The following is a 26,897-nucleotide window of genomic DNA, read 5'->3' as shown; positions in this document are numbered from 1 at the left end:
AAAACAGTACACTCCTTTTTTGGGGCAGTCGTGTAAAAAGAGACTCCTTTGTCTGTAATTTTCTGTACAAAACAGTCTGCTCATTTTTGCGGGGGAGGGGCACGTCAAATGTATACGTGACATAAAAACAGCCATGTCAGATAAACGTCAGTCCATACATTGTGGATTTGCCGCCTATTTTCAACAATGAGGAACGCCTGTTAATGGCTACTCCGATTAGTTATATCCTCTAAGCGTCCTGGTTGCTCCCAGGAATCACTCAGTAGGTAACACTATAAAAATGTAACAACAACGAGAAATAAAAACCGGCCAAGTGCGAGTCGGACTCGCGCACGGAGGGTTCCGCACCATCAAAAAAAAATAGAGCAAAACAAGCAAAAAACGGTCACCCATCCAAGTACTGACCCCGCCCGACGTTGCTTAACTTCGGTCAAAAATCACGTTTGTTGTATGGGAGCCCCACTTAAATCTTTATTTTATTCTGTTTTTAGTATTTGTTGTTATAGCGGCAATAGAAATACATCATCTGTGAAAATTTCAACTGTCTAGCTATCACGGTTCGTGAGATACAGCCTGGTGACAGACGGACGGACGGACGGACAGCGGAGTCTTAGTAATAGGGTCCCGTTTTTACCCTTTGGGTACGGAACCCTAAAAATAGCCATGTCAGATAAACGTCAGTCCATACATTGTGGATTTGCCGCCTATTTTCAACAATGAGGAACGCCTGTTAATGGCTACTCCGATTAGTTATATCCTCTAAGCGTCCCGGTTGCTCCCAGGAACCACTCAGTAGGTAACACCAGGGCTCGGAACCGGTTTTTTTGTAAAACCCAAAATAGCCCAGTATTTTTAATTATTTTATGCTCTTTACGTAGGCATGAATCATGTATTTAGGTAACACCTTCGTATTATTAGATTACCCCATTAAAAATGAAATAATAAAGCAAAGAACGAAATAATACCGGTATTTTGTGCATGAAGAAAAAACCGGTTCACCGGCCTTGGGTAACACTATAAAAATGTAACAACAACAAGAAAAAACAAGCTAATAATCGAATTTCCTTTTCAGAACCGATTTCAAAATGGACGATATCAAACGCTTGAAGCTTTAATGTAAAAATATGTTTCCGGAATGTACCTAGGTACTACCTATATAAATGCATTTAAAAATTGTTATTATCTACAAATATTACATGTATATTATATTTAATTATAATAATAATAAAACTTATTATTTATATTAAACTAGTGTTTCACTTTTCAACCTTTTTAGTTCAATGAAAATTGCTTTTACTGGCTTCGACCCGTAACTTCGTTCATTCGACAATGATGATGATTGGATTAACTGATAACAGCTACCCTATGGCCTTCCGCAGGCTTAATCATCTCCCTACCTAACAAGTAACATCTAAATAGGTTCAGCAGTTTAAGCGTAAAGAGGTAACAGACAGACAGATTTACTTTCGCATTTATAGGTAACTACGTAACTAGTAACCCGCCCCGGCTTCGCACGTGTTAAGAGCCAACAGGAGTGGTCATTTCTCCATACAAACGTACTCGACTGTTTCCTCCGTGGGTTTTGAAGCTAGAGCAATGATTTTTTCAACACAGATTAATATTGTCAATATCTGTGTCGGACCGTTTTGCTTTTTTTGATATTTTAGTTTTTTAAGGCGCTAGAGCCCTTCAAAAATGGCCTAATTGACTATGCCGCAATGAGAGGCGTGGGGCGTGGTATTCAAAACTGATATCAATTAGCCAAAAAAGCAAAACGGCCCGACACAGATAATTTCATAATCATTTAGATTTCCAAATTTGGTTACGATTGGTTAAGTTTTGAAGGAGGAAACAGTCGAGTACGAGGACGAAACCTCGATTTTTGAAATTTTTACGCAGGATTTTTCGCCTTGTCCTTATCGCACTAGTTTTACGAGCCGCTTCCGTTAACGAGACGGGTATATTTACCTAAAATATTTAAATCTCAGCTCCTGTTTCGTCTTAACAAACTATACACAAACCTTCCTCAAGAATAACTCTATCAATAGGTGAAAACCGCATGCAAATCCGTTTAGTAGTTTTTGAGTTTATCGCGAACATACAAACACAAACAGACAGACGCGGCGGGGAACTTTGTTTTATAAGTTGTAGTGATATTAGTAGGGATGTTAAAAAAAATATGATTTAATAAAACAAACATATCAACGTTATTATTTTACTGTTTTACTGCTACATCGATAATTGTGTAAATACTGATATTTGCGAAATGCAACGTGTATAAATATGTCCGATAACATTGAGTGCCTGTGCTCTTGAGTAAAGATATTTAACTGTTTCTTAGTATTAAAATAGATTAAACAACAGCAAATACGCCACTCGCGAAATAGTACATTACGATACAAGTGCGAAAATAGGAAATTCGCAACGAGTGGCGATAAAATGAAACACGGCCGAAGGGAGTCTTTTAAATCGACACTAGTTGCGAATTACCTTTTCGCACGTGTATTGTTGTTCAACGTTTTACAGTAGGTACATAAAATTTAGACATAGGTACATAAGTACTGTGCTAATTACGGCACTAGGGCGGTAAAGTAGCAGAATATTATGTACCTACTGTAAAAATATATTTCCTAATTATTTTCCGATTGAGTGATTTGCAAGATCATTAGGTTACTGTGTAGGTTAGTTCGTCTTTGCTTAATACTTACATAAACACCACACACAATATAATATTATATAATAATTATAAAACAACACATTTTAAAGATGCCAATGGTTATTTCCGTTTTGGCTCCAAAGTGGTGTATTTGCTATATTTTTATGTAATTTGTAACCATAGAAAATATTATGAATAGCTAATTTTAAAATGTGATAGAAACTTTCTAAAATGTATAAGTATGACATCTGTCTATATTTTAACAAATAAGGCACGATACTGGGACGATTGCGGTGGTAAGAAGTCTTATATCTAGAATATATTACAAAATGCTTTAAAATACAAGTTAATGGATTAACAGTACAAAAGTCCATAAAGAACAATTAGTAATAAGTTAAAAATATATGATAACATAATTTATGTAAATGAAAATGTCATGAAAACATATGTCAATGATAAAAATTTGACTTGATTTTTTCACTGTTATCTCTCACTACACTCTAGATTCTAAATAAAAATCGAGAGCGTAGTGAGTAATCTAAATCTATTGTTCGAAACTCAATCATCGCTCGCAGCAAGACATACTTTGCTCTCCGGTACAAAAGTAAAATGATTAAATAATTCATAATGTCTCGTAGTTAATTACATAAGTAATTTAAGTAAGATCTTACCATTAAGTGCATTTTGAAGTGCTTGTATGAAATGCATAATAGGAAAAAATAACAGTAAGAATAGTGGTGTACATAGTACCACAAAAATTAAAGATACTTAGATATTTTTTTAATGTTACCAGATTTACAAAAAAACCTAAAACAGTATTAAATTCCTAGTTTTAGCTAGAAAATTATCGTAAAGCGTTCATTAAGGCAGGTACAGTTTCGTTAGGTCGTTCGTTGTTATTTACTGTATTAAGTACATAGTAAAATACAGTGACAATACAGTTTACAGTGTATTAACAACGGTTTACGAATGTATAATAAAAATAAGCTGAATAAGATAATATGTTTAATAATAAGACGTCAATAGCTGGCAAATGTTTTCTATAGAACAGCTACCTACTTAATTATTATTTCGAAATTCGGTGTATGTATTTTAATAAACGTTTTGACTTACACATTCGCCAATCAGTATATGGCTAACCGCAAAAACATCCTGTATAGTGCAAATAATTAAAAAAAAGAATGTGTACCTATATAATATTATTTAAAAAAATATTAGTTCCATAAAGTGATAACTTTTTTAATCAATAATGCATAAAAATATTGCTTTATATTTTAATGCGTGTACGAAAAATTCAATAGGAAATATAAAAAAATTACAAATATACAATCCAAAATTGTTGAGCGACATATGTATAAGAAATATAGTATACAAAAAATACTTTGATATTACGACATTCGGAATTTTAAGAATAATATCGATTTTCATTACTCTTTGGTGATTACTTTAATTTCACTTAAATAATACACAAAATATTAACAAAAATACAGTACCTAACTTAAGTACATCTTTGTTCTTAGCGATAAAAATTAAATAACCTATACGTTATGTTAAAATTGTTAGTTCATAATTCGTGTTTTAAATCCGACTACAGTAAACATTGTATACTTGGTCAACCAGATCTTGACAGTAAAAAAGGCGGCAAATTTGAAAAATGTAGGCGCGAAGGGATATCGTCCCATAGAAAATTTGAATTTCGCGCCTTTTTTACTGACAAGATTTGGTTATCCAGCTATATGTTTTTTCTTATTTTTTTTTTAAATACTGAGGAAATTAAAAGCAAATACAGTATTTTTCATATTTTTTTAAAGACACTGCAGTCGGTTTCTTTATTATCCTTATAATTATATAAATTAGCTAACATAATATAACATTTTAGAATATGTTCATTGCAGCTCACAGTTACTTTGTTCAGGACATAGCTCAACTTACTAAAGTAAAATAAAATTAACTTTAACCAATAGTTACAGCAAAATTGATTTTAAAAGCAATAAGTAGTTTAAATAGATTGAAACTGTCTTTCCAAATTATCTTACATTTTCCACTAACGACCGAAATCTTTTTGAGCCGAGGGCTCCAACCTGAATCTAAGTTTCTAACTTTTCGTTGGCCGGGCGTATGAAACTTTCACTTTCAAGTCGTAGTTTGGAGATCGCTGATCTAAATCTAATCTAATTGTCAAAGTATAGTTATCGGATAGTTACCCGCTGAAACGTAGTATTAAATACGATCTCTATTTATCAAATGATACTACTAGAACAGCTTAACATATGCAGTGGACTACAGGGTTCGAAATTATCCAGATAATTATAGTCTTTGATAATTATCGCGATAATTATCCCAGGTATGGATGGTGCTATATTTATTTTCTTTGATAGTAAAAAAATATTGGGGAGTTTCATTATCAAATCGATAATTATCAGGCATAAAAATCGCGATAATTATCAATATAACTATCATTGATAGTTATCCTTTCGTACCCTGGTGGTTTAGTTTATCAAATGATACTACTAGAACAGCTTAACATATGCAGTGGACTACAGGGTTCGAAATTATCCAGATAATTATAGTCTTTGATAATTATCGCGATAATTATCCCAGGTATGGATTGTGCTATATTTATTTTCTTTGATAGTAAAAAAAAAATATTGGGCAGTTTCATTATCAAATCGATAATTATCAGGCATAAAAATCGCGATAATTATCAATATAACTATCATTGATAATTATCCTTTCGTACCCTGGTGGTTTAGTTTATCAAATGATACTACTAGAACAGCTTAACATATGCAGTGGACTACAGGATTCGAAATTATCCAGATAATTATAGTCTTTGATAATTATCGCGATAATTATCCCAGGTATGGATGTTGCTATATTTATTTTCTTTGATAGTAAAAAAATATTGGGGAGTTTCATTATCAAATCGATAATTATCAGGCATAAATTTCGCGATAATTATCAATATAACTATCATTGATAGTTATCCTTTCGTACCCTGGTGGTTTAGTTTATCAAATGATACTACTAGAACAGCTTAACATATGCAGTGGACTACAGGGTTCGAAATTATCCAGATAATTATAGTCTTTGATAATTATCGCGATAATTAACCCAGGTATGGATGGTGCTATATTTATTTTCTTTGATAATAAAAAAAATTTTGGGGAGTTTCATTATCAAATCGATAATTATCAGGCATAAAAATCGCGATAATTATCAATATAACTATCATTGATAATTATCCTTTCGTACCCTGGTGGTTTAGTTTATCAAATGATACTACTAGAACAGCTTAACATATGCAGTGGACTACAGGGTTCGAAATTATCCAGATAATTATAGTCTTTGATAATTATCGCGATAATTATCCCAGGTATGGATGTTGCTATATTTATTTTCTTTGATAATAAAAAAAATTTTGGGGAGTTTCATTATCAAATCGATAATTATCAGGCATAATTATCAATATTTGATAATTATCCTTTCGTACCGTGGTGGAGTAGTTTAATACCCTTCCCTGGGCGGCGTGGTGACGGCGACGGCCGAGGTGGTCTGCTTGGACACGACCCTGGAGCCCTGCGCGAGCCCGCCCGCCCGCACGGCGCGGAACTTGAGAAACGCGTCGATGGCGTACGCGAACATCGCTGCGTAGCCGAAGAACTGCAAGGAAATTGCACAAATTGGCTACTTTCCTAGTCAAAACAGCTTCTTTTTTAGAACTGTCAAAACGATTTGCTAATATCTTGGAGGATATAATCAAACGGAGACGCCATGTCTGTAACTTTCTGTACAAAACAGTCTGCCGATTTTTGCGGGGGAGGGGAACGTCAAATGTATGCGTAACGTAAAAATAGCCATGTCAGATAAACGTCAGTCTATACATTGTGTATGACCGTTGGCCGCCTATTTTCGACAGAGGGGAAAGCCTGTTAATGGCTACTCCGTTTAGTTGTATCCTCCAAGGCTAATATGGAATTTATATGAAATCATGTCTAGTGACGTCACGGTCGACTCGCCTACTTTTTATAGTTCAATACGATTTATTAAAAAATTTATAAATTTTGTTTAAAAATAACTGCTATCTATGTTTTTCTAATAATTATCTGGTGTCTTATTTCGTGCACAGTTTGAAATAATTTATTTCAAGTAGAGGAATGTACCCGATTGCATACTTACGGCGTTAATCATAAACGTCTGCTAAGTTAATCAGCTGATGATCGTCATTTGTCCCTCTCTATGGCATAACGCCAGATACGGACAAACGATGATCATCAACTGATTAAGTTAGCAGCCGTTTGTGAATAATGCTATGTCTTTAGTAATTATTGGCACAGAATAAGTTATAGTATTTCATAGAGAATGGGAGCGCTCCGTTGGCGCTGTTGGTATATTACAAAAATGCAAGTCTCTTTCATTCATTCATTCATTGTATAAATACATTCACTCAATCTGTCATTCGTTCAATATCATTATTCTTGCTTCACTTGAATACAGAACGTTGAACAATCAAATCAACACGTATTTTTACTTTGCCGACCCTAAACCTGTAGGCGCGTTTCAAATGTTCTAATGTCCGACGGTAACGGTAGGGTAGGACCTGGGTTCCGTACCTAAAGAGTAAAACCGGGACCCTATGAGGCTATTACTAAGACTTCACTGTCCATTCCGTCTGTCTGTCATTAGGCTGTAGCTCACGAACCGTGATAGGCACGCTCTAGAAAGTTTAAATTTTCACAAATGATGTATCTCTGTTACCACTATAACAACAAATACTAATAACAGAATAAAATACTCCTACAGAACAAAAGTGTTTTCTGCCGTTTTTTGCGTACCTAATGGTACGGAACCCTTAGTGCGCGAGTCCGACTCCCACATGGCCGGATTTAATTTTTTTTTTTTCATTTTTTTTTAAAGGTATACATATACATAACAATTTTTATAGTTCCTCGCCAAACTGCTTAAGAGCCAACAGGAGTGGTCATTTCTCCATACAAACGTACTCGACTGTTTCCTCCGTGGGTTTTGAAGCTAGAGCAATGATTTTTTCAACACAGATTAATATTGTCAATATCTGTGTCGGACCGTTTTGCTTTTTTTGATATTTTTGTTTTTTAAGGCGCTAGAGCCCTTAAAAAATGGGCAAAATGACCTAATTGACTATGCCGCAATGAGAGGCGTGCTATTCAAAACTGACATCAATTAGTCAAAAAAGCAAAACGGTCCGACACAGATAATGTCATAATCATTTAGATTTCCAAATTTGGTTACGATTGGTTAAGTTTTGGAGGAGGAAACAGTCGAGTACGTAACCTCGATTTTTGATATTTTTACGCATGATTTTTCGCCTTGTCCTTATCGCACTAGTTTTAGGAGCCGCTTCCGTTAGCGAGACGGGTATATTTACCTAAAATATTTAAATCTTAGCTCCTGTTGGCTCTTAACATGCAGTTTGTTGGCGAATCACTCACCGCGGCGGCGGAGTAGCCCGCGTTGTCGTACACGGAGACGAGCAGACTGGAGGCCAGCAGGTAGAAGAAGGCCCACAGGCTGCAGAACCCGAGCTCCATCCTCAGCCACGGGATCCTGTACAACTTCTCCACCAGGTGGAACAGGTATAGCCCGAGCAGAATGCCGGTGAACCTGGACGTTATTATTCATCACAGAATAAATAATAGTACCAGGGGGGTGTCACTCCGCAGTTTAGGTACATTTGGCCGGCGCGCCCATCGGACAGGCGTATGGCAGTGGGCTGCCGCTCGGCGCGCACGATAGTCGTGTCACGCGGCGCTCGCGCAAAATTGAAAATACACAATGGCTTCGAAACTTACTTCCGTGAGAATCAGACATGCTATCTCCGGATAAAAAATGTATGTTTACATAATCAACGTTTGTAATTCCTACATATTTATCTTAAAAATAATAAATCAGTGGGTATAGGTATAAAAACTTGTCAAGTGATAACCCCGTGCCGACACTCGCAGCTCGGTCATAAAACTGCGGCGCGCAAAGGAGTTTCACGGTTCGTGCGCGGTTATAAATTTCAATTTTGCTTGCAGGCGGCGATATAGATGTAATTTTATACCTAAATCTGACTTGTGAAGGAGTGAATTTTCTGTACGGTAGTACTATTAGTTATTCTGTGATAGTACTAAGTACAGAAGACTCACTCTCTAACAAAACGCGTCTGTTACGATCAGCACAGATATGGCCGCTAGGTGGCGACAGCGCCACGCGCGGCTTATGGCTTTCCCCAAAATTGGGGCCGAACGGATGTACTTTTAGCTACCTGTAGCAAAGCGACGAAATCGCGGAGTGAGACACGCCTGACTTCATTCTTATTAGGTAAGTGAGCTGACAATGAAAATGCTAGTACAGTCAGCTGCAGAAGTTGCTAAGCGGGCGAGGTGTTCAAAATGATCTTGACGCGACTTTATTGATAAGAGAATAAGAGCGCGCCAAGGTCATTTTGAACACCTCGCCCGCTTAGCAACTTCTGCTGCTGACTGTACCTACAATTCAATAACGGCTCTGAACTTGCGGTAGTACAGTACATACTGACAATGACAACCAAAACTCACTGATTGTCGTGGATTGGCCTATGTAAGTAGCAGTGCTGCAACATAAACACGCACACGCACTCACGCCCGCACGCAGGAACAAACGCGCGCACACACACAGACACACACAAACAGAGGCAATCAGCACATACCAGAAGGCAATCATGGAAATCCAGGAGTAAAATGAGCCGTATCCTCTGTACTGGTAGCGAGCGGCTTGCACGCTAATGAAACCCAGCAGGCTAGACACCTGGAAACATATACTTGGTTAAGCAAATCTTGTCAAAAGGCGGCAAATTAAAAAAAAAACGCGAGTTAGCAACTGTTGTGTTACACTACGTTTGAATTGCTCGAAAATCTCGTGTCATTTATATTCTGTGGAACTGTTTTGTTTATATTTCATCGTCTGTGCTGTGCCCAGTTGGGTTAAAAATACTTACAACTTGAACCACTTTGAGTATGCCCGTCGCTGTCTGCACGTAGAGCGGGTCGAACCTGATGTTGGTCTGCACCGTGGTGCTGGACGTGACGGTCGTGGTCGTCGTGTGCTGCCCGGGGAACCCCACCTCCGCCATCTTGGATTACTGGGAAAAAAGAAAATAACTAATATTAGGAAAACTAAAATTTTTTTTCAACATCAGTGGTAAAATTAAATTAAATTCAAATATTAACTAAAACTAAAACTAACTATCTCACTAGTCACTACACAAACAAAGCACATGCGATAAACACATTTGCCGAATGTTAACGATCGTTTTGAATGATAAGAGGGGAAACTCGATACACCTTGGATTATTACTCATTCTGGCTGATTGATAAGCTAGATTATTTGCTGACTCATTTTAACAGCGAATAAAATAAAATAATATAATCTTCATAGTTAGTTAACTGCGTTTTTCGGATTCCTTGGTATAAAAAAACTAGCATGACTTGCGTTCTCGCGTGCGAGTCCATACTTGAAGTCGCGCATGCTAGACCACCATATCGGAGTGGCAGAGGTGCTCAAAAACTGAACTCAACTCTAACGCCTTGACAATAGAGGCGTGTTTAGATATTTGTGAGCGCCTTGACCGCTCCGATATATGATGGTGACTGTACTTATTAAGTTTAACTCCTTAGTGACTCATAATAAGCACTCAAAAAAATAATAATTCTAAAAGTATGAATATACAGTTTATAATACATAACCTGGTAGGTCAGGCTCTGATTAAGATTACCAATTTGGCGTATTATGTCATACCAAGCGAAAGTGTAAACAAACCTTGAGGTACTATAAGTGAAAGGACCTACATATTAAAACTACGATTCCTAGTATTTTTCGTAAAGAATCAATATATTCTACAACAGTACAGAAAAAACTACAGTATTAGTGGGAACTTAGTTCGAATGGCTAATGAATTTTATAGCCCGATCGTTATCAAACAAGCACAGTAGCAGAACCAGTATCGCCAGGCGCGATATTTACGCCCCGATTTTTATAAGTTTCACTCATCTATTTTAATAACTATTAACTCCCGCGATTTAAATCTATAATCGCTTACGAGACAAGCTTGTCACCACTTAAAATAGCAATTTAAACAAACTTTATAGACACGGGTAATAAACATGGAATATTTTAAAAGTATTTCTCCAACTTACCTTGAGTTTGGACGGCTGAAATCGTTCACCTAAACGTTTCTTGGTAGTTATATAAACTCACTATTCCACTAATACACTCAACGCTTCACAAATTTGGGTGTAAATTAATATTTGTGACGAAACAAGTACTAATTGTGAAATTCGACTTGACGTTACTGCCCCCCGCCGCGCCGGCCACCTCCCACGGACTGTCACAACTGTCATCTGTTTTTTTTTTTTAATTATTTATGCTTCATTCGGATACAAGTATAGGATGCCTTTGGTTGCTTTTAAGGCTTCTACAGATGTTGCAACAAATGCCATGCGATTCTCAGCTGCGATTTTAGATAGTTTCCGGCTAAGTAGGAGCAATGAATTCAATCGGTCGATCAAATGCCGCTATGTATTTCAAATCGCTTGCGATTATCGGTGACGTTTGTGGATACACTAGCTAGAGAGAGACCATTTGACTGCGTCAGCGAAGCAATCGGAAAAGACCTTAGAGAATTTAGCAACCGGAGTCGCCTGCATATTATAGCTGGTTAACCAAATCTTGTCAGTAAAAAAAGGCGCGAAATTCAAATTTTCTATGGGACGATATCCCTTCGCGCCTACATTTTTCAAATTTGCCGCCTTTTTCTACTGTCAACATCTGGTTGACCAAGTATATTATAAAAATGTATGCAGGGGTGCGAAGCTAACAGTTTTGCTGACTGTATAATTTTTTCAAATACGCCGAAGATGCAGGTGTGAAAGTGTGGTGTTAGATTTCCGTGCTCTTTTTCATCGGTCTTACGTTTTCCGTCGCCAAAATGATGATATGAAATATACCAGCGCTAATTATCTATCCTCGAGCACTCTAAGTAAAATAACAACAATAATAGGTAGGTCGTGTACATTCTGTTTTATTTAAATGTCGGAACTAACTATTTACAGCCTTATTCATAAAAAATACTTACTCTAGCTCACAAGAACAATAAAATAAATTGATACATATAGCTGGTCAAGCATAGTGATGTGCCGTTACCGTAAATTACGAGAACAGAGAGAATCGTCGGGTAACTTTCGCGGTAACGTTCTCCGTACGGGTAATTATCGAGAAAGTGGTCTAAGTTTAAATTTTTTTAAACTTTTTTTTACAGAATTGATTCTTATTTAGGTAATACAATCTGTATAGAAATTTTCAAAATAATCTGGCAAGAGGAACTAGTTTATTACCAAAATTACCGTAAATTACCGCCGTAAATTACGGGCAATCTTCCCCGCTAATGTTCTCGGGTAATTTTTCTAAGAGAAATTTTAACTTTAATCAATGAATTCAATGATGTATGTAATTAGATGTTAGAGATTAGATACACAATAATATTACATTATTTTACTAATGTTTAATAAGTTTCATTTGATGTGCGAATTAAGTGTTTTTAATGAAAGTAGGTTGAATCAAACTTGCATAACGAAAAATAAAGTGAGTCCTTTATTATTTTAGCTTAAATGTATAAAATTCATCTCATAGTTATGACAGTGATTTTAAATACCTAATTCAAAATGTTGTGTAATCTAAAAAAACATATCTTATACCTTTAAACGAGCAATTCTTATATATTTATTTATATATATTTCTGGGATCTCGGAAACGGTTTTAACGATTTCGATGAAATTTGCTATATGGGGGTTTTCAGGGGCGAAAAATCGATCTAGCTAGGTCTTTCTGGGAAAACGCTGATTTTTGAGCTTTTATATGTTTTCCGAGCAAAGCTGCTCGGTCTCCCAGATATTATATTTCAATATCATATGTAAGCAAGCATTGATGTGTAAGGTAAAGTTTGATTTGTAATGACTTCCATTACAACAAGTGTGTTTTAAGATACAATTTTATTACGTCGCGTGTTTATTTTAAGTTAAGTAGGCTGTTATATTGTAAACAGGTAAACGCTTATCAGCTGGGTTTGCAATGTACCCAGTTACCGCAGTAAAAATAAAACACGTGGAAAGTGCATTTTTGTACTGTGTGGGTACTAACGGATCAAAATAGTTCCTGATGGCCCTCAAGATCCTGCATTTATAGTGCTCGACTTTTCTGTCCTGTTACTTGTCTCGATAGCGCAATGAGCACGTAAGAGGATCTTTCAGAGTGGTCCTTTATTTATGACAAACTAAAAGAAGGCTTAGGATGGTCCGGTCCGGCCACATGAAACGTTTGATAGTTTGCCAGTTAAATCTCTTAAACATCCCTACAAAACACGAAGTCCTCACAGTCTGCAGCCATTCATGCCCTTCAGGGCATGCTAAACCTTCCATCGCTTCACCTACACATACAGCAAGAGGCCATCCCCCTCAGCGGACATCCCCAAACAGACAGTGAGTCGGACTCTGGAACCTTCTCAGAAGACCTGAAGGTGTCCATTACCAATCCGCTAGGAGCCCATAACTCATATTCCAAGCTGAGTGCATGGGCATCATCAATGCGGCGGCTGCCATCACTGCAAGGAGGGTAGTAGGATCCTCCATCCACATGCTATCCGACAGTAGAGCACTCTTAATCGCCCCGAGCCATATAATTACATCAAACCGCATTAGGTGCGGAGGCGATTGGCCCGGAAACGATTCTCCCGACCACTTTAGCAAGGTACGCTCACTGCTGCTAGAACGTACAAAGAAACAGCACACTGGCTAAACCAGGCTGGAGGCCGAAAGGCCATGCCTGGTATCAATGAAAGACTCACGAAGTCACTCTTTCAGGATCCAGCAGGAGGAAGGGTGACCATTCCTCTTGAGGGGTTGGGTTGGCTGGACTAGCCCCCACCCCCCGTCATGAAAAAAAGGCGCCCGTCGTCGAGTTACGGAAATCTGCCCGTGCTACAATACAATACAATATCCTCACAACATTCCTGGGAAGACGAAGACCTCCCGGCACATGGTAGTTCAATATCAAGAGGGAGATGAAAGCCCAGAACCTAAACCCTATGGTAACATTGGTAACCCAGAATAAAGCGGTTTGTCTCCGCCGCCGTACATATAAACCCAGATAGAGGTGGGACTAATATAAGGAGAAATAAGACTAGAAATTATTATACCAATCAACCACATGTCAGATAACATAAAAATAATAATAACACAGAATAATAATAATGTAAAAAACATTTAAATACTTTAAAACCACAAAACTTGTAAGCAAAATTCAATCCTAATTTAATATACTTCATGGGTAAGTTACCGTAAATTCTCGGTAATTTACGGTAATTTTCACTAATGAGAATTACGGTAAGTGCGTAATTTCTCGGCGGCACATCACTAGTCAAGCAGATCTTGTCAGTAGAAAAAATTGAAAAATGTAGGCGCAAAGGGATATCGTCCCATAGAAAATTTGAATTTCTCTCCTTTTTAGGGTTCCGTAGCCAAATGGCAAAAAAACGGAACCCTTATAGATTCGTCATGTCTGTCTGTCTGTCTGTCCGTCTGTCTGTCCGTCCGTATGTCACAGCCACTTTTCTCCGAAACTATAAGAACTATACTGTTGAAACTTGGTAAGTAGATGTATTCTGTGAACCGCATTAAGATTTTCACACAAAAATAGAAAAAAAACAATAAATTTTTGGGGTTCCCCATACTTCGAACTGAAACTCAAAAAAATTTTTTTTTCATCAGACCCATACGTGTGGGGTATCTATGGATAGGTCTTCAAAAATGATATTGAGGTTTCTAATATCATTTTTTTCTAAACTGAATAGTTTGCGCGAGAGACACTTCCAAAGTGGTAAAATGTGTGTCCCCCCCCTGTAACTTCTAAAATAAGAGAATGATAATACTAAAAAAAATATATGATGTACATTACCATGTAAACTTCCACCGAAACGGTGAACGAAAAAAATTGGTTTGAACGAGATCTAGTAAGTAGTTTTTTTTATACGTCATAAATCGCCTAAATACGGAACCCTTCATGGGCGAGTCCGACTCGCACTTGGCCGCTTTTTTACTGACAAGATTTGCTTGACCAGCTTAATATTTCATACCGAAATGGTACATTATTAGATCCTCGCTCCCCAATGGACCTCAATATCTCAAAATAATATGCTTACTGGTAAGTACATACGTAGGTTGCCCTGAAAGTTTCGGGAATTGGAAAAAATACGCGTTTAAATGAAATAAAAGTACTTTTATTGTTTTTCAAAGTATTCTCCTTTGTGTTTAATGCACTTTTTCATTCTCTGAAACCAGTTTTCAAAACAGTTATTGAACTCTGAACTGGGGGTTGACGAAATGGCCATTTTATAAGCGTGGACTGCTTCTTCCGCGGTCTGAAAACGCTGACCACGCAACCGATTCTTTATTTTCGGGAAAGTAAAAAAATCGTTGGGACTTAGGTCGGGGCTGTACGGAGGATGGTCCAGTAATTCGACTTTTTCGCCCTTCAGATAGTCGTTTGTTTTCTGAGCAGTATGAGGGCTGGCATTATCATGGTGTAGTATAATACGGCGGTTAGGGTTATTTTTTCGCAGTTCAGCAAAAACAATCGGTAAACAAACGCCTATATACCAATCGGCATTGACAGTTCTTCGATCTTCAAGAGCAATAGTCGCCACGTGACCCGATTTGGAGACAAACGTGGCTACCATTTTTTTGATCGTGCTGCGAGAACGAACAACTTTTGTTGGCTTCGGCTCGTCTTCGTAAACCCATACTCGAGATTAGTTTTTGGATTCAGGCTCATATGCGTAAATCCATGACTCGTCACCTGACACAATACTAAAAACGGCAGTTGAGCTTCCTCCATTAAATCTTTTTAGGGTTTTGTGGCACCAATTGACACGGACCGTTTTCTGCTCGTCAGATAACAAGTGAGGAATCCACCGGGAAAACAACTTCCGCACGCCCAACTCTTGCTGTAAAATAACTTGTACCTGACTCATTCCAATGCCTAAAGTCTCCTGAATTTCCCGATATGTAACATGCCTATCTTCTTTTATCAGTTGGCGAACAACATCGATGTTTTGATCGGTAACGGCAGTTTTCGGTCGACCCTCACGTACGTCATCCGCAAGAGACACACGGCCACGTTGAAATTCCGAATACCACCTGTATATTGTCGTCTTCGAAGGTGCTTCACTACTAAAAGCAATAGTCAATCGGTCTCCACATTGTTGTTGTGTTAATCCACTTTTAAAGTCATAATAAATCATTGCTCTAAAACTTTCGCGGGACAGCTCCATTTTCACCAGCGACTCAACGACTTTAAAAAACAATTGAAAATAGAACATTGTTTTTTTTTTCTAAGTGGCCAGTGTTTTCGAATAATGAGACTATGCTTGTAACAAAGAGGTATAACACATGTCAAATATACGTTCCTAAGTATGCAATTCCCGAAACTTTCAGGGCAACCTACGTAACAATGTTACTGGGTAAATGCTAATTAAATTAAAATATCCACTTGTCCAAATACTTAAGTCAAAATCCCTTGAACGCCAGAGACGTCATCAGACGGGCGCGGCTACAGCCCAATATCAACCTTCGTGCATTCCGACAAGGTCTACGATGACGCGCCGCGCACGACAGGCGTTCAAAGGGTTAATCTTTTTTCTCCTTGCGTTGCTTGTCATTATCTGTAGCTTTGTCCTGATCAGTCCTTTCCTCATCCGACTTGTTCCGATCCTCTGACTTGTGAGCATCAGTCTTTTGTTTGTCTGATTCTGACAGAACACTCCCATCTGCTTGTTTCTCTTTAGGTATATTTAAAGCCTCGTCGGATTGCCTGTTTTTGGTGGTTGGTGCTGCAGAGTCGTGTAGCATTTCAGCCTCTGTTAATGCAGCAAGGTCAGTTGCTTGATCTTCCGGGGGCGCCACTATAGGCGTTGGAGTTTCTTCTGGTAAAAGGTGCATTGATGTGATAGATGGTTCACGTACAGTAACAATTTCTGCGGGTTGGGCAGTTTCAGGCAGTGCATTTTTCGCAGGCGCAGGCAATTCAGATGAAGGCGCGGGTGGTACCGCAAGCAGTTTCGGTACAGCGACAGAACCATCCGCAGAGTTCGTTCGAGCCGGATCATTATCATGAGATGTCCCTGGTTTTGCTATGTGAAGGAACTCTTCAGGAATTGTTGATGACTGTTGCATTAATTTATCATAACTGTCATAAGGAGCGGGTAGTGCAAGAAGTTCAGTGGCTGCAGGCGTCCTAGTTGCATGAGCATCTTTAGGTTTTGTCTTGGGTTCTCTGCTTCCTCCATCATCAGATTGATCAGTGTCCGCGTTCTTGGGTTCAGCTTCGTCAGATTGCTGCATGGCTTGTTTTGAAGTCATTGGTGCTTGAGAGTCCTCTCGTGTTACAGTAGACGGACTTTTTCTTGGCTGTATGTCTACATCAGAGCCCGCCGGTGTAGGAAGCGAAACGTAAGACGGAGTGTGATCACCCAACGGTCTCTCAAGATTCAAAACGGGTACACTTTGAGTTTCTGATGAATGAATGCGGTACATAGACTCTGCTAGGTGTGAATACATGAAGTGCTCCCTGCCAGAACCATCGTGAATCCGGCTTTGTGTTTGCTTGGGGTATTTCACCCGCATCCGATGACTGGGGCTCATTCTGACGTCGGAGTCAATTTGGTCATCTTCCATTTTGGGGCGGTATTGATACGATTCACGCATCTTATACTTGTAAGCTAAGTATTCCTCGATGCTGTGATGTGGTGCAACGGCTCCCGACTCTTTGACTAATTCAGGCGATGGCGTGTCGTCATTGCCACGAATGCTTCGACTCGCCAGCCTGTCGTCTACGGCTTTTGCCGCGTTTCGAATACGTTCAAAGAGTTGCATTGAGCTGCTAGTGGGAAGAGCCGGAAGAGGTTCTTCTCGAAATTTAACAAACGTTTCAGTTTTCATGGGTTTGTCAGAAATCTTAAGGGCTGATTTAATTTTCTCGCTCATACCTTCAGAAAATAAAGTCGCTTTTGTTTCGTCTTTTAGTTTCACCGTTTTAGATATAGCTCTTGATGTTCCTTCAAGACCATCTGTCACAGCGGGTTCTCCTTCGGGATCTTTAGACTCAGGATAATCGTAAATTGTGCGTTTAATTTCAATCAGAGAACCTCTCTTGCTGGTTGGATCTTCTGGTCCGCCCGGTTTCATATCCGGCGGTCTATCTGGAGGTACATTTGGACCCCCTGGAGGTCCATCCGATGGACCCCATTGTTCCTCTAGGGCCGTTTCTGAGCCGCCCGGAGTACCTAGGGTACCACTGGCTTCAGGAGGAGGAGGTGGGGGTGCATCATCCTTGCCACGATTTCTACTCTGATAGTCATCTATCAGCTTCTTGCTGTCTGGGAAATGCTGTAAAAGATACTCCCAGTCGTCTAAAAGCAGCGTCAGAACTTGGGACTTGCTCGTAGTTCGGTAAGAATAATCGTATGGCTTGTCACGAATTAGTCCTTGTTTCTGAAAATAAAAATAATAGCAAATTGATTAGCAAATCTTTCAGCAACACAGCCGTTGGTGACGGCATACCTACAACATCACAATTCTACGAAAAAGTAGTTCGAATCAAGATTTCACTGTATGATTTTTCAGAAGCAGAAGTCGATAATCGTTAAAGAATTCTGAAATGAAAGCCTGATAAGATTCTACCTGTATGGCCCTGGCCGCGTAGCCAAGATGCCAATCGCTTACGCTTCGTAGCGATCGAAGCGCAACTGTCATTGTCGCACTAATATTGAAGAGTGATAGAGAGACACAAAGCGATTCGATGGCGAAGCGATAGCGATAGTCACCTTGGCTAGGTCGCCTGGATCGTAAATTCGTCAGTACATAGGTACATTACACTCACAATACCAAAGTACTCTCCCGCGGTAAAGACCCTTCGTTGCACGCCTTCGTCCTCGTAATCGTCGTAGTTCTCGCTGATCTCCTGGACCTCGCCGGTGTGTACGAGGTACATCGAGTTTGTGATCTCACCCTGTTTCACCACGTACATATCTGTGCATACGAATAAGGGCTCATATAGACGGTGCAAGAACTCGCATACGAGTTTCGTTACGTTGCGTCATTTGATCGGTCGGCTAAATTGATGTAACCTCAATGGTCCGCAATGTAAAATCGTTTACGAGTTCGCGCGCCGTCTTAAAGAGGCCTAAGAGTCACCACGAACCGTAGAGTCGCCATCAGATATATCGGAGCGGCCAAGGTGTTCACTATATCTGAACACGCACTCTAACTCCCTGACAACAGAGGCGTGTTCAGATATTTGTGAGAGCCTTAGCCGCTCCGATATATATCTGATGGCGACCGTCCCCATCACAATCCCATACAATCGAAGTTATGCTCTCATTTTAAAACGACACGGACTTTCGGCGACACTATTTCTAGCAACGAAAACTAATACCAGACATATAGTACCTAATTGTTATTGTTAGGTTTACCTTCGTCGTAGTAGTACGGTCGGAGATAGCCGACCATGTGACGGAGCAGTGCTGGCTCGCAGCTCTTGAACACGAGGTGCTAGAATAAATAAATGTTTTACTTAAAATCTAGCGACCCGGCGGCTTCGCACGGGTAGTTCAACCAATTTACGCAAAACCTTAACAAATGATACACCTAAACCTTTATCATGAATCACTATTCATAGGTGAAAACAGCATAAAATCCGTTCAGTAAACTCGAAAACGTTTATCACGAACATACATATAGAGTATAGACAGACGCGGCGGGGGACTTTGTTTTATAGTAGGTACGAGTATGTATTGAAGTAGGCAAGTCATAAACCATCTAAGACAGAAGAATTTATAAAAATACTGTGCTTCTCTTTGAAAAGAAGCATACGCCAAAGGTATGGTGCAATCATAGATGGTAGTATTTCTATAGATGTGGCCTACCGCGTGCCCCCGTAGGTGCAATCTTTTCGATAGCGCCATAACCTTTAGCCTATGCTCGGCTAGATGGCGTTAATTTCAAAATTTACAAATTAACACATATCAGTCAAAGAATAAGGATCAAAATCAAATGGCGTTCTAACAGTTTTAACACTTTTAATCTTCTGTCAAAAGATGGCGGTAAATTTACTGTGGCTACATAATTTACCATGACAGTAACTCTCTATTAAACTCTATTCTTTTTGCCGATATGATATCGTTTGGTAACTAAACTCCCTCTCTTCTTCAGGTTTTTAAGCTGCCAAATGCGTCCAGTCCCTCGGCGGCTTTGTCGGCAAGATGAATGGACTGTGATGGACTGAATCAGATAGTTTTCCAGTACCTGTACTCTTAGCTTTACAAACCCAACTATGCCCTTTACCTGATTTCCAACATCCTTATAGACTCGACACATGACTTTTAACTTGAGGCAAAGAGGCGCGTCGGCTAGAAACCGAGGCATTTGCTCTCCCCGCGCCGCTCGCCACAGCAGCACTGCGTACTTGTTCACCAGGGCGATCAGGGCTGGTGATACGCGATTGTTCTTTAGGAAGTCCTAAAAAAATAAAAATTCTAGAACGCGAGATGCTATCGCGTTTAAGCTAGAGCAGGGGTTTAAAAAAATATTGTATGAAATACATTGTTGCCAACCTTATTTTAAATGTCATCCATCTCTGACAAATAAGTGAACCATAGACATGTTTTTTTTAGTTTCATTCATTCCTTTAGGTATACATATACCGTAGGTAGAAGTCCACTAGATGTCATGAAAAATTTTTGTTACCTACTTATACAATTTTATTTCAAAGTACGTAAGTAAGTGCTTGGTAGTAGAAAAAGTATTGTATGCAAGGTTGTTTAACTGAGTCAACAAATACTCGTGGCATCTTTATTAAGAATTTTCGTCTTCGCCTCAAATTGTTACTCACGCCACTCGCCTTTTTGACCTCTCTTAAACAACGGTTGCATAAAATACTATTATCCAAGTAGGCATATTACAATGCGCTTATGAACGTCAAATAAAACTACACCGGCTCCAACCCTACCTGCCTCGAGAAGATTTAAATCCCCCCTCAATTCAAGGAGGGTATCGCAATATGGGACCAGCAACAAACCTTACAAAGGCTTGACCAAACTTAGATCGGTCGCACGCAGTCAACCTTTCAATTAGTTCGTAATTAACTAAGTACAATATAATAATTTCTTACTAAAGGGGCCCACTGATTAACAGTCCGCCGGACGATATCAGCCTGTCAGTTGTTCGGAACTGTCAACCTTTTGTTCTAACTGATAGGCCGATATCATCCGGCGACTGTTAATCAGTGGGCCCCGTTTATTGCCTAAGATAGGTCTACCACTTAGGAATAATTTTCACCAATTTAACCTGAAGTTCCAGAAATTTGTCGTAGTACCCGAAGGCGCGGAAAGACGCGTAATGCACGATGTGGGAGAACTCCCCCACGTACACCACGTATGCCAGCTGGGAGATGATCAGGAGCGCTGACACATACACCACCTGCAAACAGGGTTATTTTTACAAGCTTTTATTGAACTTGCAAATTGCAATGTACCTAATATCATCAATGGCCACTGTATCCCTGACGGACAATTGTTGCACTTGCAACGATGTGTCAAGAGCGGTTGAGACGGCCAGTGCATTTCCGCTTATGGCTATATAAGCCTATCGCTGCACGCACTTCTTGCCGCACAAGTCGCATGTATTGTTTTTTTTATTTTTATTTATTCTATACTAAAATCTTATAATAAATCAAACAGAAAAGTGCCGTGAAACCCTATCGGGTTTGTACCGACACGACATTCGTGGATACATTTTACGTTAAGCATTGTTGTGATACATGGGATAATCGATATTTATATAAAATTACAAGTACAAGAAATAAATTAGCGGGTAAAACTCAATAGCTCCCACTCGAGTACACAATCGGCCGTGCATTCCTTATCTCTGTGCGGTTTACGTGTCAAGAAAGTCTTAAGCGGCTCAGGTTTTCCTTAAGGCGTATGCCATTAATTGAGTACCGAGTTTGAGTATGCACCGGGTGGGGCGTGCAGCGGTTGTTGAGCCTCTGGATCTGAGACCAGGCTACCAGCCCGATGACACCTGTCCTTTTATGTCTCAAGTTTTCCAGCCACACTTCGTCGTGCTTTTTCACTCCCACGCATAGGTCTCTATGCCACTCGGGTCTCAATGCAGCACGTTCCTCTCAGTTGTCTGTACCGATGCCAAAGCATTCCATGTCGTGGCCTAATGTCAGGAACTCTGTGATAAAACGACGAAACCTAATTGTCTATGAGGTTTTTAGAAATGTCTCGATGAGTATTAGTTGCCTGTGGAAAGATAAGTACCTACCTACAGTCAGCGGTGAAATTTTTGCCAAAAACTTAGGTATGAGTCTTATGATGATATAGGAGGCAAACGGACAGGCGAATCGCCCATGGACACCTACAACATAAGTGGAGTTACAAGCGCTTTGCCGCGAGCCTATAATTTTTTATTACTGTTTTTATAAAAGCGTTTTACAATAAAAAGAGACGTAATGATCATATGATGCCAACGAACTTTTGCTCGGTAGTCAGAGACGCGATGAACAGAGGGGCTACCGTGAAAACCGAAATTCGCGAATTGCGGGGATCCTTCTCTTTTACTCCAAAGCCCCCTCCAGACTGCGTGAATCGCGGGCGATCCCGCGAACGCAAGTGTGGAGGGGGCTCAATGAAGGCGTAATTAGAGTGACAGATAAAAATGCCCGCAATTTGCGAACTTCGATTTTCGCGGTTATAGCCCAAGCACGAGGGAGCGTCCACAGAGGGAGAGAGAATGATCGTGTAGTCTTTTCGACAACGAGGTGTAGTCGCACCTCAATCTTTTTCTTGGGTTGAATGCCAGCAGCCCCGTTGTGAGTGAAGCTTGTCAGCACGAAGTGCACGCTGCAGACGTACTCGTTGTCGCATAACGGGTGCCCCGTATCTGCAGAAACAAAATCATGAAGAAACATGTTCAAATCCACTCAAAATATACTTTATTCATGTAGGCCTAGCAACAAGCACTTATGAATCGTAACATGTATATTATCTTAAGCTAATTATCAGAGCAATTTATTGATGTTATTATTCCCTAATAATATTGGATTATTATACAAATCAAATTTAACACAAATTTAAGAATTTCACAAAAGGATCGTCAAACATGAAAAAAAAATGTATAAATAAAATTCTAGTCTAGAATGTTTCTAAAATAAAATCTAAATGTCAAATAAAAAAAAAACAAAAAAAAAACAAAAGAAGTACATACATCGGAATATCAATTTCCTCATCATTAATTAATTATACCTAATAAACAACTAATCATTTCGAATAACAATGAATCGTTGTTTTATCATTCATGTACTCTTGTGTGGTATAATAAGCTTTAGAAATAAGTTTACGTTTTACATTAATTCTTAAATTTATTAATAGATAATTCAGTAATTATGGTTTGGAAGTTCATTATAAAATCTTACACAATTACCCATTAATGATTTTTTAATTTTATGGAGCCGAGTGAAGGGCACTGCGAGCTTATGTTTATTTCTAGTATTAATATTATGAATTTCACAATTTTTTCTAAAATTTACAATATTTTTATGTACATACAGAATATTATCATAAATGTATTGATAGTGCACTGTCATTATGTCAATTTCCTTAAATTTATCTCTAAGAGATTAAAATTAACTAGCTTAATCTTTTCTTTCCGCCCTCCGCCTCGAGAAGATTTAAATTCCCCCTCAATTGCAGGAGAGTATCCCAATATGGGACCGGCAACATACTCGGCGGGAAACATCTTTTCAAAACATTACTCCTTATAATTATCATACGAGTAAATAAGACAATTATATTTACCGTTATACCTCCAAGATTGTCCCGGTTCAGCGCGGTCTACGCTAAGCCCAATGAAGAACCACAGACAAGTAAAACAGTGGATTAAAATAGTAAACCACATGAACAGAGTCAAGGTGCTGAACAACAGGTTCTCTGTGGCTCGCTTCTGGTAGCGTTTCAGGTATTTGGAGACGGTTGACTGTAACAATACAATTTTATCTTTAAAACATGTTTAAGTCACCTAAAATTTCTACATGGAAAAGGTAATAATCAGGGAGATTATGATAAAGATAAAAAAGATAAAAAGATAAAAGATTTTTATTCGTGACGTTCACAAAACATGTACGAACATGTACAGACAACAACAGCAAGAACAGAAGTGAACAATAAGTGTGCATCACGAAATGGACCCAACTCAGCATAATGCTAGCTATAAAGCCAGCGCTGGTCTTCCGTAGGGCCCATTCGGTGATGCCACGACAGATAACACAAAAAGATACATATTAAAACATTTGCAAAAGATACACAGAAGAAGTAATTAAGAAAACAGAGAATACAAAAATTTATACATGAAAACGAATTATGAATACAAACAAAACAAAAAGAAAAGAAAAACATAAACATAGACAAAGATTTATAATAGACGAGAAATTATGAACGCGACCATACCATGCGTCAACGCTTGCCTGCAACTGCTAGCGCCAGCGGCGACGTGCGAAACTAAAACTGCATAAGCATGGCATGGCATGGTCGCACCATGGGAAAAGTTAAACTAGAAGATGGACAACACAATATTAAGTGGGCGTAACAAACTCATTACCGCGAGTGTCATTATGTAGAATTGTAGATCATTATCGCTTCAATTTTTGTTTTACTCTTTGACCGCCAAAGGCACAACTGACGCACACCGCACAAGTGTGCAGCATTTAATGTCAAGTAGAATCCGTCTTAAGGTGACAGTCCATTTCCAACCGCAGCTGCACTACTGTTCATTTTACTATGGAAATTGACAGTAACAGCGACGCGTTCAGCCCCAGTAGTGCACCTGTGCGGTCAGAAATGGAATGTTACCCTTAGCTAATCCATTCTCGCAATGTGCCCCGCCCATGTCCACTCTCTCTGAGCTATGACGGCCACGATGTCTCTAACTTTGATCTTGCTTCGGATCCAATCGTTACGTTTCCGGTCTTCTTCTTCTACATACTTCTACATTACTAGCTACTTATCTACGTTAAATTTGAACGCCACTTGAAGGGTTAAGCTTCAAAATAAAAGACTCACAAGCCTCAGCACCCTGTTGAGACGCAGACAGGACAGCACGAGCCAGGGGTCGGTCTTCAACAAGCAAAATAACTCGATGGGCACGAACGAAGCCACGTCTATTTTGAACTCCGTGCTCTTGAAGTATCTGTTTTAATATAGATTTGTCAATATTCCGTGGCGTAGCTAGGCGTGGGCGAGTGGGCCGTCGCCCACGGCCTCGCGCCTTAAGAGGGACCTCGCCGTTGCCCTGATATATTATGCTATACCTACCTATATCTGAGAATATCTAAGTTGATACAAGCAGATAATGATTCAACCTTTTCATTTGCCAATGAAATTCAAATTAAAAAGGATAGAGAAATTTAGGCACTAATAAAAAAAACCTTGATTGGTTGTATCCTCAATTCCTCACCCTCATGCTCTGGTCGCTTCTTTGTAACGTGATCCATACTAATGTTATAAATGAGAAAGTATGTCTATCTGTCTGTCTATTTGTCTGCCTGTCTGTCTGTTACCTCTTCACGCTTAAACCGTTGAACCGATTTAGTTGAAATTTGGCATAGAGATAGTTTGAGCCCCGGGGAAGGACATAGGATTAGTTTTTATGTCGGAAATCATCCCTGAAGAGAGTGTAATGGGGGGTGGAATTGAACGAGTTAATGAATTGCCTAATAATTGAAGTAAGCAATGGGCAAATTGAACGATTGCTATTAGCATTATCCAGGCGCTATACTTACTTTAGTTGCTGTCACTAATTCCAGGCAGACGAAGTCGCGGGCAAAAGCCAGTATTATAATTATAACTTGACATTCATTCCAATGTATAAACACTAACGTTATCTTGGCATTCCTCTGGTCCTCAGTAGGTAGGTCTACAAGTCGTGGCAGCGTGAAGTAGAGCACAATTTTGGCCAGAAAGCATACGTCCAGCGTGTACAACCAAGCCAGAACCGGTACAGAGTTGTTCTGGAAACCGGCGTTGTACATGTCCGTGTATACGCAGAGCATGGAGGTTATTATGAGGAATCCCTGTGGATACATTTTCAGTTAGCGCCAATCGCAAAGAGATTTTTAGTTATGCGTAATTCATAGCAAAACTTTGTCAATGAGTTTAAACAAAGTGGCGCAGGATACGGCAGAGTGGCGCTCTCTTGTGTCAGAGGCCAACATCCTTTTTGGGTCACTGAGCCAGTGATGTATGTATGATAGTGAGCCAGCGATGATGCGTAGGATGCGCCATCAATCACTGGCCCACTAACCTTTGATATGCGGCCGAAAAACCGACATCGCGGCCATCGGCCATCCCATCGCCATCCCGCCGCGCCATAAGCCATTCGACACCACTACCCTCTCTACATGCTGGCCCATCTTAGTGGGCCAGTATGATGAGCCATCGAGTAGAGGAGCCATGAAACGAAGGTCAATGACCACACAGGGTACCTGGACTATGCCGCTCTTGATGGCAAGATGCTTGATGAATGTTTCTTCCTGGGGCTTTGACAGCCGCCTCCACGTACTAGTAGCATTAGCTATGATACAAAACTGAAACAACGTAGTAAGATAACACATATTTATTTGGAAAAATTGCTGCCGGTGTCGGCACCGGAAAACAGAGAAAACTATGTAGTCGGCTACATAGTTTTCTCTTTTCAAAAAAGGGAAGATGTTACATATAGCAACACTGAGTGTTCGCTCTCTTGCTCTATGGTCGATTCCTTCGACATGTATCCTTTCTGTTCATGTCTTTTTTAGGGTTCCGTAGCCAAATGGCAAAAAACGGAACCCTTATAGATTCGTCATGTCTGTCTGTCTGTCTGTCCGTCTGTCTGTCCGTCCGTATGTCACAGCCACTTTTCTCCGAAACTATAAGAACTATACTGTTGAAACTTGGTAAGTAGATGTATTCAGTAAACCGCATTAAGATTTTCACACAAAAATAGAAAAAAAACAATAAATTTTTGGGGTTCCCCATACTTCGAACTGAAACTCAAAAATTTTTTTTTCATCAAACCCATACGTGTGGGGTATT

At 39.4% G+C, this 26,897-nt stretch overlaps 3 protein-coding genes across 3 annotated transcripts in view; 1 reads left to right on the top strand and 2 right to left on the bottom strand.

Moving 5' to 3' along the window:
• LOC134648334 (mediator of DNA damage checkpoint protein 1-like) overlaps nt 1-26,897 on the top strand; it is a 139,761-nt gene that overhangs the window by 65,417 nt on the left and 47,447 nt on the right. The gene's annotated exons all lie outside the window — the stretch shown is intronic.
• Nucleotides 6,160-11,062, bottom strand: LOC134648537 (plasmolipin-like). The gene is made up of 5 exons (XM_063503058.1): nt 10,855-11,062; nt 9,657-9,800; nt 9,369-9,466; nt 8,128-8,299; nt 6,160-6,319 (listed from the first exon to the last, which is right to left on the bottom strand). Exons 2-5 carry the CDS (start codon nt 9,789-9,791, stop codon nt 6,164-6,166), a joined length of 561 nt encoding a protein of 186 aa, XP_063359128.1. The 5' UTR covers nt 9,792-9,800; nt 10,855-11,062; the 3' UTR covers nt 6,160-6,163.
• The window catches only part of LOC134648294 (uncharacterized), a 42,802-nt gene continuing 32,300 nt past the window's right edge, over nt 16,396-26,897 (bottom strand). Inside the window, exons 33-42 of the mRNA XM_063502784.1 lie at nt 26,309-26,410; nt 25,704-25,897; nt 24,888-25,014; nt 23,628-23,805; nt 22,604-22,713; nt 21,112-21,243; nt 20,110-20,283; nt 19,239-19,317; nt 18,647-18,795; nt 16,396-18,258 (exon numbers count right to left, since the gene is read on the bottom strand). Of these exons, the coding sequence (XP_063358854.1) occupies nt 16,396-18,258; nt 18,647-18,795; nt 19,239-19,317; nt 20,110-20,283; nt 21,112-21,243; nt 22,604-22,713; nt 23,628-23,805; nt 24,888-25,014; nt 25,704-25,897; nt 26,309-26,410 (3,108 nt within the window). The remainder of the gene's footprint in view (nt 18,259-18,646; nt 18,796-19,238; nt 19,318-20,109; nt 20,284-21,111; nt 21,244-22,603; nt 22,714-23,627; nt 23,806-24,887; nt 25,015-25,703; nt 25,898-26,308; nt 26,411-26,897) is intronic.

The sequence above is a fragment of the Cydia amplana genome, chromosome 5 (assembly GCF_948474715.1).
Source record: "Cydia amplana chromosome 5, ilCydAmpl1.1, whole genome shotgun sequence".
Taxonomy (NCBI): Eukaryota; Metazoa; Arthropoda; class Insecta; order Lepidoptera; family Tortricidae; genus Cydia; species Cydia amplana.
This window is presented reverse-complemented; position numbering and strand designations above follow the sequence as displayed.